At 43.4% G+C, this 11,241-nt stretch overlaps 1 protein-coding gene across 1 annotated transcript in view; it reads right to left on the bottom strand.

Annotated features, from left to right (window-relative positions):
* The window catches only part of FREM1 (FRAS1 related extracellular matrix 1), a 157,038-nt gene that overhangs the window by 28,084 nt on the left and 117,713 nt on the right, over positions 1-11,241 (bottom strand). Inside the window, exons 27-28 of the mRNA XM_006881353.1 lie at positions 7,047-7,176; positions 2,857-2,929 (exon numbers count right to left, since the gene is read on the bottom strand). Coding sequence (XP_006881415.1) covers positions 2,857-2,929; positions 7,047-7,176 — 203 coding nt within the window. The remainder of the gene's footprint in view (positions 1-2,856; positions 2,930-7,046; positions 7,177-11,241) is intronic.

Here is an 11,241-nt window from a genome sequence, read left to right as displayed (position 1 = left end):
CTCATAGAGGGCCTTCCTCTCCTGCGCTGTCCCTCCACCCTCCCAAGCATGATGTCCCTCTCTAAGGACCGGTCTTTCCTCACAACATGTCCAAAATATGTCAGATGGAGCCTCAGAATCCTTGCCTCCAAGGAGCCACCGGTTTAACCCTTTGAAGGACAAATCTGTTTGTTTTCCTAGCAGTCCATGGTATTCTCAAAGTGAAATCTCAAGGAGGTAGGTTCAGAGTCCCCTCTTGCGTAAGCCATTCTAGTTCCTATCAATCCAAACAGAGCACCCGGTGGACTGCTCAAAACCTGCCGGAAGCTAAGATCACCCCAGATCTTGTGACAAGAAGACCTCACATAATACAGATGACACAGAGCAAAGATCCTTAACTCTCAGAAAGTGGGGACATTGGAGCTGTCTTAACGTGATGTGCGGAAAAGTATACACATCAGACTCATCTCAGGGCTGGGCAGAAAGGATCTATGGGGCCCCTAGCAACCCCAGGGGAAACATCAAATGCATAAAGGGACTAGTTCTTCCTGCGGGGGATGGGGGGCGGTCAGCCTGAGGAATTGACCTATGCAAATCAGAATGCCAAATGCCAATCCAGAGGGTCAATCACAATAAGACAGTTGATGCTTGTGAAACTTCAGGGTCATCACCCATCAAGCTACTTGGGAATCATAGGAAGGCAGTTCTTAGTCTATGTTGGAACTATGGCTGTCAGTGTGGGGATGGTGTTGGTTTTAGGCCACGTTATTTTGCCTTTGCCGGCTGCGTGTTAAACCAGCAAGTGTTTAAACGTGGCTGAAATGCTCTCCCAGTAAATCGTGCCTCCTCTTCGGGAAAGCACAAAGCCAGGAGCCCCTGCTGCTCCTTAAGCTCTTGTCCATTTGCCTCTGACAGGTGATCCATTCCAGACAAAGCCATTCAATGCTGTTAGGTAGAGCTACCTGTCCTATTTGCAGAAGCCAGAGAAGGTATAACCCTAGCACCAGGCTTTAACTACAGTACTTCAAGGCTGCATGAGTGCTTTGATGTTCCACCTTCGGCCTGGCATTTCTGTCTTTGGCCCTAACCAGTTTAAAATGCCACTTCCCCTTGGAAGCCTTCCAGGCTTCCCTTAGCTAGAATAACAGCTCATCCTTTGATCTCAAAGTGCCATTCTCAAAATAAACCTCCAACTCCTTGCCATCAAATCGCAACAGGCTCATAGCTGACGCTCCATTTGGTTTACGAGGCTGTAAATCACATGGAAGGAGACTGCTCATCTTTCCCTCAGGAAGCCAGTGATGGATGAGAGCCACAGGAGAGGCATGTTCTTCAGGTCAGCAGTGCCAATCCCTGCAGGCGAGGCCACCAGACCTCCCTTCTGGGCCATTAGCAAGTTGTTTTTACATCAGTATTTCCCAGAACAGGGGGAGAGAATCCTTGAAAGCAAACAGCACATCTTTGTATTTCCCTCACCTAGCAAAATTTCTCTAACATTTAAAGCAAATGCTATTAAAGCAAGTAATGGTTTCCATTGGAATATCCCCCTATCAGCCTATTCCAAGAGAGACTTCTTAAGAAATACACCTTGGGAATTCATATACATGGAACATGCTTTAAATTTCCAAGAGGCAATTCTTTTTCTCTGGATTTTCTTTTGGGGGGTTATGGCTTTGATATTTTAAATGTGACAGTTGTTACGATTTCTTTTCTCATTTCAAAATGAATATTTACTTGAAATAAAAATGATGAGGCACAGACTGGGAGAGACTATTTGCAAAACAAATATCTGCTAGGAGACTTGTATCCAAAATATACCAGACCTTTAAAACTCAACGACAAGAAACCAACCAACCAGTTACAAAAATGGGCAAAAGAGCTGAACAGACACATCACAAAAGAGAAACAGATGGCAAGTAAGCATAAGGAAAAATGCTTAACATTATGCCAGCAGGGAATTGCAGATTAAACCAACGAGACACCACTACACTCTTACTAGAATGGCTAAAATCCAAATGACGACAACACCAAATGCTGGTGGAGATGTGGAGCCACAGGAACTCTCATTCATTGATGGTGGGAATGCAAAATGAAAGTTACTTTAGAGGATAGCCTGGTATTTTTAAAAAACAATGTTAAACATTCATTCACCATATGATCCAGTAGCCTTACTCCAATGTATGTGCCCAAATGAGCTGAAAACATATGCTTGCAAAATCCTGCATACACATTTTTATAGCAGCTGTATTCATAATTGTCCAAAACTGGAAGTAAACAAGATATCCTTTGACAGGTGGATGTGTATAAACAGACTGGTACAACTATAAATGAAGTCATCCATGATAAAAGAAATGAGCTATTAAGTTACCAAAAAGGTGATGAGGGATCTTGAATGCATAGTGTTAAGTGAAAGAAGTCAACCTGGAAAAGCTACGTGCTGTATGATCCTTACAATACGACATTCTAGAAAAGGCAAAGGAAAAAGAGCAGAGTCCAGAGGGAGAGCTGACTCGATGGAGCTTGGAGCTTGAAACGATTCTAGTCTACAAGATGCTGTGATGGTAGAAACGTGATACCATGCCCATGAGACAAATACAACAAAGATTGGGCCCAGCAGCAAACAGACTGCAGGAATGTACTGTGTTAATAACAGAGGGAACTGGGAGGAAGAGGAAGAACAAAAAAATACAAGGACAAAACCTCTAATCCAAACTCCTGTCTGTATCTAGGTTTCTCTTTCCCGTACCTCTCAGTGGTGAGATACAGCTGGCTCCCTAAGGAGTTTCTAGTCGCCTGAAGTGGTCTCACATTCCTATCATCTCTGCAATCCCCAGAGTTTCAGAAAAATAGAAAACAAACTGTAGACATAAAACATACCTGGATCAAACTGAATCAGCTTAGACGGAGTCACAGTGAAATCCTTTCCAACTGTAGCTGACACTGGGTTGACCTGAGGAAGGAGGAAAATGTCTTTTTTAATAAAAGTGAATATTCTATAACAGAAACATCTAGTCTCTCAATTGCTGGTCTAGACTAAACTAATGCTCTTAAATCAGTTTTTAATATAAAGTGGTTTCATTATTGTAATAAACCATTTTCAAACTGGACTATATAGAACTTCCTAGAAATTATCTTTCTGCTTGACTGTTACAGGGTATACATATATATGTGCGTGTGTATATGTATTTGTATATATTTCCCCTTTAGTTATAAATTATTCCGTTATTGGGACTCTTACGAGAATTTTTAACAGTATTGCTCAATATGTTTAAAGTAAACTTTTATTTCATTACTTTCCTTCCATCCCAAACTGACTTTAAAACCGTGCCTTGGAGGAAAGGGGGTGGGAGAAAGGAAGAGGAGAAGGCTGACACTTTGACCACTTGTAAGCTGACCACCAGGACACTTGGAAGACCTGTAACCTCCAGGGTGCTTAGCATCTTCGGATTAACCAAACCAAGTCTGGTCCATTTCCTGGACATGAATGGGGGTTTTGTGAGATTGACGGACGTGGTGAACAGGCAAATGAAGGCAATCCACATCCAGAACCACGGGCTAGAGAGGCTCCCATCAAGAGGATGGTGAAGAAATTGCCCTCTTCAAAACGAGCTGTTTGGCACAGGGGGTAGGCATTCAGCTGCTAACTGAATGGTCGGCAGTTCGAACCCACTCTGGTAAGACATCTGCAGGGATGACATCCTTGGAAATCCAAAGAGGCGATTCTGTTCGATAGTGTTGCTGTTAGGAGGGATCAGCTTGACCGCAGTGGATTTTCAATGGATTTAAAGAAGCTATGATGGAGGCCTTGCCTTCTGGCTCCAGAAGGAAAAACCAAAGAGGTGGAAGAGAAAACCCAACATTTTCATTTCCCCCAGAGAGCACATAAAAAACATGGCAAGTATAATGTCCTTGAATAATTTAAGAAGCGGTTATCAAGTGAGCATCCTTGTAAGTAAAATGATAAGTACTAGCTGGGTGATTTCAACTCATCAGGACCCTATGTAACAGCATAGAACTGCCCCACGGGGTTTGCTAGTCTGTAATATTATGGAAGCTCTTGAGCTGCCAATCCAAAGGTACATAGTTCTAATCCACCAGTTGCTCTGTGGGAGAAAGATGGGCAATCTCCTCCTGTGAGATTTACTGCCTCTGAAAACCTGCTTGGAGGGTCAGTTTTGACTTAAATATATACAACAGTTTGTTTTATTTTACTTTTTATGGTTTTAAAATTTTTTTCTCCACTTTTTAAAGATTGTATCCTGGTATACGTACAACATTTGTATGCATTGTGTATCATTCACGCACACTGTGTCTCACCCATTCCTACATTCATGTTGCTTTTAAAACGACTATGTACATTGTAATAGCAACAATCTTTATGGGGCAGATAACCAGGTCTTTCTCTTAAGGGGCTAATGATGGGTTTGAACCACCCTATGATTCACAGTCAAACACTTTGACTATTACTCCATCAGAATCTGTTGTAAGCACCATAGCCAGTTTAAGATAGGAAGTGGGTTAAATATATCTTTGCACATAGTTAAAAAGGAAATGAAAGCCATCAAAATCCCTATTTCTATGACCTTAGACATCTCTCATTTCAGGCCAAAGATCCTAAACACTCTTAATGAGGCTTCAGCAGAAGCAGTTTGTTGGAGAAGAGTTACCTCCTAAACGTCCATGTGCTCTAGTCTACAATGCCAAGGCTCCTCCTGTACAGCCTCCCATGGCGAGAAGGTGGCCCACGTACACCTGTACCTGCCATATGCTGGAGCTTACATCTCCCCGCCTGCTTCTTACATGTGCAATTGCCTGGTATTTAGCACCACTGAGTTTACAGAACCTTATGTTGGAAAAGGAATGACTAGAGGACTGGAGAAACCTCCCAGGTCGAGGTGCATGGCTCAAACGAGGACAGACAACAAGATGTAAGTTTGTTCTCTGGTCCACAGCCCAAGTCGAGTAGCCAAGAAGCCGTTGAGTCAAGAGGTTGGCTTGCACTGGACAGAGTTGTCCCTGGAAGATTCAGAGGCTCTGCCTGACAAAGCCATGCACACTCTCAGCTGGCAGCCTCCCTGGGAGCATCCTGCTTAGGTAAACAAAAGGTTCCACGGAACGCACGTGGGTGCCCCTTCCACCTGGCAAGGTGACTGATCGAGTGGCCCAGACCTCCAGATTGGAGCATATGGTGCCTTCTATGGAGGACCAGAGGACTATTAGAAACCCACCCAGGCGGATTATTTCTTTTCCCATAAACAATCTGTTGGACAATTACAGGGCACACCAGATTCTGTGCTGTTCTTAATAATAACAGAGCATCAAGAGATCTGGAGAGGGAGACTATATTGGCTAGAAAAATAAATACTGAAAATGGGTATCAGAGGATATAGATGCAAAGGTTCTAAGAATGATTTTAATTTATTATTAGAATTCAGTCTACACAGAGATGCACCAGGATAACCTACATGTCTTTTCCTGGGCTGAACGGGGAATCTTTAAGGCTCAAAGTCCCTTGCTGAAAGTCCACACTGCATACTCTCAATTCTCCAAGTGATACCGTGATTTACTGGCTGCCAACAGCTGGGCTCTGATTCATGTGGCCCCGTGTGTGACAGACAGAGCTGTGCTGTCTGTGGTTGTTAACAGCTGGATTTTGGAAATAGGTGTTCAGTTCTTTTTACCGAAGATATCTGGGTGATCCTTCAAGTTCTCGGTTAGCTTCTGAGTATATGAACCACTACTCTTTTCACCCATGGATTCCACTATTGTTATAAATTCATCAACATCACCAAGTCAGTTTTCACTTAGAGTGACCCCACAGAAAACAGTGTTACAGTTAACTCCTTAAGAAAAACACTTTTTTTTTTTGGATGTGGCTAGGAGGGACCAGTCCTTGGAGACAGACATCAAGCTTGGTAGCGTGGCGGGACAGCACAGGAGAGACCTTGAATGAGATGGATTGATATAGTAACTGGGGCAATGAGGATAGGTGGGCTGGAGTTAGTGAAACTGGCTCAGGACAGGGCAGGCTTCAGAGTTGTGGTACATAAGGTCCTTATTGGTCACAGGCAACTCAACAGCAAGCACATAACAACAACAACTTCTTGATTATCTGGGAGCTCAGATGCCTTGGTCTATAGGGAATTGCACTGCTAACCCAAAGGCCACACCTCTTTAGTGGTTTGAATCCCCAGGGGCTCCTTGAAAGAAAGATGGACAATCTCCTCCCATGAGATTACAGCCTCTGAAAACCTTCTGGAGGGCTAACTATGCATCAGATCTAATGGAAATTAGACAATAGCGATTATATTCTCCTGATTTAAGGAATGTTCTTAGGAGAGCTTAATCCTTGGAAAGTGACATTATTTTTGGAAAGTTATAGGGTCAGCAAAGGAGAAGAAAACCCTCAATCAAATGGACTGACACAGAGCCTGGGCAATGGGCTCGGGTGTGTCAGGGGTGGGATGATAAGGATGCGACAAGATAGGACAGAGTCCGGATCCATGAACCTAGGATTGCTGTCACTCATACTCCACTCAACGGCACCTAACAACAACAACAGCAATAACTTTATGTGATTTGGGCAACTATATTACATTAACAAAGCATTTAATTCTTCATCTGTTTGACTTAATTCACTGAGACCAGGGAGAGTGATCGACTCTCACAGTGAGGAACTTCTCTGGGAAAGGAATTTTGCTTACAATATCCACAAAGCAGACACACCTGGATGAACCTCTTACACAGAATTTCCTTTTCCAAAGCAGAATGTGGTTCATCTTTACTAGGTTGACTGGATCATACTGTGAAATAAAATTTCAAAACTTAACAGACCGTACAGAAACAAAGAACAATATGTAAAAAAGGAAAAATTGGTTGACAAGTCCTATCTAAGAAGTAATAAACATGGATGAGGGCTAGAAGTCCAAGGTTTGAACCTAGACTCTTCCACATCCTGTGACATCCTGGAGTTTGAAATTCCCTGAATGCTTCTAAGAAAGCAGTCAGCGGCACCCTTAGGGTTGCATCATTTTGAATTTGGCAGACTTAGACTTCAGGGCTCTTACCTTGACGCTCACGAAGGCTGAGTCCATGGAGTGTCCCTTTCTGGTGATTTCTAAGGACAGCAAGCCTGCATCTTCACAGACCTGGTGCTCGGTCTGCGACCATCCAATATGAGCCCACTTCAGTTCCAAACTGCTCAGGAAAGGAAAAAAAAAGGGGAAAGGCTGAGGAATGCATGGCACATGCCTCGGGGGGTTTCTGTTGTCTACGAGACTGAACCCCTGATTTCTATCATGGTGTCAGAGGCAGTTCATCGACCCCCCTCCGCCCCAGCAAGAATAAACATTTCTTTAGAGCTGTTTGACACATTGCAGTTCACAAAGAACTTTTCCTAACATCTTATTCAATCCTTAAGGCAGCCCTATGAGGCAGGCTGAGCAGATATCAGAATTCCATTTCACAAATGGGAAAACTAAGATTAAAAGACTTGCTCAAGACGAGCTCTAGTGTTCTAGTGGCAAGAAGCTGCACTGCAATCTCAGAGGTACACAGTTCAAATCCACTAGATGCTCTGCTGGAGAAGGAGGGACAATCTCCTCCTGTATCAGTCAGATCTGATTTGACAGTACACACAAAAAATAATGAAATTTAAAAAAAGACTTGCTCAAGAGCCCATCATTATTAATGACGCACACATACACAAAGACTCGAACTGAAGGGGAAAGAACCAGATTTTGTTAAGCACAAAGAAGCATTCATGTTCAAGAATGGCATTGTTATGAAATCCTATATATTATCTTTCCACTTCCTTATTAGTGTTCTAGCTACCAATTTTCTCTGAACTTGAGTTCAGTTTATTATAATAACAAGTCATGCTTGCAGATGTGCCTTGGGATTAAGACGTACACGGGTCCTGTAGCCACTGTCTGGGCCTCATCCTATGCATGTTAACTACAGCCTCCTAGATGCAATGGTACACCGAATAAATCTGATGTGTCGACTGTAGCTTTGTTCCCACAATAGAGTGAGTCCAGCAATTAAGGAAAACGGTTTTCTTGAATTTCCATAATGTGGAGAGGACCTTTCCTTCACTCAAAAAAGAAAACTGAGGCTCGCAGAAGTTAAGTAACTAGCAAAAATGTTAAGCTAAAGCTAGTGGGTTGGAGCATAAATCTGATGTCCAAACTCCGGCCCTGCTCTCCTCTCTGCTTCATAACCGGAGTTCCCAGATCCTCCTGTTTGAGCTCAAGCAGAGGGCAGAGGACAAGAAAGCAACGCATTTAGGCAGATTTCAGCTACGTTCCGTGAGGTTCAAATGAGCACCAATCCAGTTCTTCCTTTCAAAAATTCCATCCATTGCGAAAGCTAACCACGACCAGCAAGAATGCATCAAGGTCATCGCAGATCCAGGTGACCTTAGGGTGTACAGCTAAACGCAGTATGACCGCTCACCTAGATTCAAGGGTAACCATTCACCGGGAGCCTCGGCTTTAACACACAGAGGATCTTGGTATTTAGGTGCGTGTGGGCTTCCCCATCCCATGCGCCACTAGAAGTCTGTATGATGCTTAGAGGTGAAGGTTATCACACCATGGTACTCTTGTTTTCTTAAAACTATGCACTGTAAATTATGTAACTCTGTTGGAAAGCCAGGACAATGAAACAAAGCTATAGATTTTTTTCCCCAGAAAGAAATGGTTCAATATGAAGGCACATACAGGAAATGTAAGATGCATTGTTTTTTGTTTGTTTGCTTTGTTTTTCCACCAGCTCTGTGTTCTATCAGATCTTTGTGCTCTCAGACTGTGGCTTCTGAAACTCTACATTAACACCTGGAAGGAGAGGAGATACAATCAACCACCTGGGAATTAGCTCTGCAGGAAGCCGACCAGCTGCAAGCTTGGCACCATGGGGATGTCCAGATGTAGGAACCCACCACAGAGATATAGACACTACGATGGGAGGTGGAGGGTGGGGGAGCCTGCTGGGTGCATGAGTGTCAGGGAGCCAAGAGAACGGATTCAAATCTTCACATGGCATGGTCCTTCCCTTCTCCTCTGACCACTCAGTAATGAATGTCCATCAGACCTGAAGCTTGAGAGCACAGCTGACATGAAAGCCCGATGGGCAGCATTTCTGTTCTTTAGTAGCAGGTGGGAACTCCTTAAGCCTCTAGTTAGGATGTCTCCTGTTGACACCACTGAGATTTAGTTGTGGGGCCGTCTGGGACATTGTGGGATGCTTAGCAGCATCCCTGGGTTCAACCCTCTAGACACCAGCTGTGTCACTTTCTCTGGTTGTGACAATCAGATCTCCCCTGGGGTGGGGTGGGGGCGACAGCCAAGCACTGGTGAGAAGCACTTGTTTAGGTGGCTTTTGGAGTGTCGCTGTGGCAGACAAGCTGAGTCAGTGAGAAGATGCACTTATGGTACCCAACAACCACTGTTGGGAAAGAAAGACAGAAAGAGTGGGGTAATGGGAAGAAAAGTTGATTAGGAATCGTGAGGCTCCTGGCCCCGTGCCACTCATTAACTCTAAGAAGTCATGCATAAGTAAAGCTGTTTAAACACCCAATTTAAAATTACAGCCCTCTCCCTCCAAGCCAGCAGCTGCAACTCCCTTATCCTGGAACGTTTCTTTTTCATATTCCAAAACATATAAAACATGCTATTTCATTTAATCATGTTCTATGTATACACCAAAAAGGTGGACTTCTTAATTCACCGATATATGCCAAGTAGTCCTCACAGAGTACCTAGTGTTAGGCAGCTGTTAGGTGCCATCGAGAATGACTCATAGGGACCCTACAAACAACAGATCTAAACCCTGTTCTGTCTTGTGCCAACCTCACAATCACTGATGCACATCAGCCCATTGCTGTAGTTACTGGATCACTCCACCTGGAGAACACAGATGCCATTTCCAAGGGCCTCATCATTCCACGCTCTTCAGAAACAGTTTTGATTGTCACAATTGAAGGGGGATTGCGACTGGCATGGAGTGGGCAGAGTCCAGAGGCTCTGCTCCACACTGGCAGTGCACAGGACAGCCCCTACCGCAAAATCACCACCAGCACTGAGATTGACCCCCCTGTTCTTGATTCCAAAATGCATACTTTCTGATATTTTCTTATGTGGTTAACTGACTAAATTACATGAAGGAATTACTAACAGAAAGCAACATTTGGAGTTAAAACAAGTTCCTAGCTTGGGACATTAAGCCATGTTTAAAGTGGCTTGCGCAGGACAGCAAAAAATAAAGGTTGGAGAGGATGTGGTGAGATAGGAACCCTTCTACATTGTTGGTGGGATTGTAAAATGGTACAACCATTCTTGGAAGGCAGTTTGGTGTTTCCTCAAAAAGCTGAACACAGAAATTACATATGATGCAGGTATTCCACAACTTGGAATATAGCCTGAGAAAATGAGAACTGAGAGTGTTATTTACCATCACAAGAAAATGGAAACAGCACAGATGTCCAACCACAACTGAATGAATTGAAAAATTGTGATACACTCACACAATGGAATACTACACAGCACAAACTTGGGAGGGACTGGAGAGTATTATGCTCAGTGAACTAACTCAGTCCCATAGGACAAATACTGTATAAAACCATTATTGTAGAATGAGTATGAGGATCCAAGGACAGGGGGTAAGGGGGGGAGGGAGAATGCAAAGGGCTGAGGATGGGCGAGGTATTAATCTTAGGGTTTCACAATTTTGGATGGGTGGAGGGAGGGGGACTGAAGGAAACGGGAAAGATCTGATGTGAAAAACAATCTATATGATCTGTGTAAATAAATCAGTACCAAAAAATAAAGTGACTTGTGCAAAAAGGTACTTAACCTCTCTCTGCCTTAGTTTCCTCATTTCCCAAAGGGCAGTAATGATGGGTCTATACTTCAAAGGGGCTAAATGGACTTTAATGAGTGCTGTGGAAGTATCCTGAGCTTCACACTAACAGGCTTTATAGGAGCTAAAATGGTAGTTAAATTATTATTCTTTCAACTCCATCTATAATCAAGTAGCAGATGACTTAAAAAAAATATTTTTCCTAGTTTTCCATCGAAATGTACCAATTCAGAGAGGAGGCCATTAAGCGCCATAATGTATGCCATGAACACCTGTGTTTTCACTTTTGTCTTTTTCTCATGATAATGAGGAAAGAGAATTTTCAGCCAGGAGGCAACAGAGCAGTATCCAAAACAAGTGATTTGGAGCCGATACACCTTGCAGCCATTTATTAGGGGGTGA

The sequence above is a fragment of the Elephantulus edwardii genome, unplaced genomic scaffold (genome assembly GCF_000299155.1).
Source record: "Elephantulus edwardii isolate Elephantulus edwardi_28Jun2011 unplaced genomic scaffold, EleEdw1.0 scaffold00014, whole genome shotgun sequence".
NCBI classification, from domain to species: Eukaryota; Metazoa; Chordata; class Mammalia; order Macroscelidea; family Macroscelididae; genus Elephantulus; species Elephantulus edwardii.
Note: the sequence above shows the minus strand (reverse complement) of the source record. Positions and strands in the feature narration are given on the sequence as shown.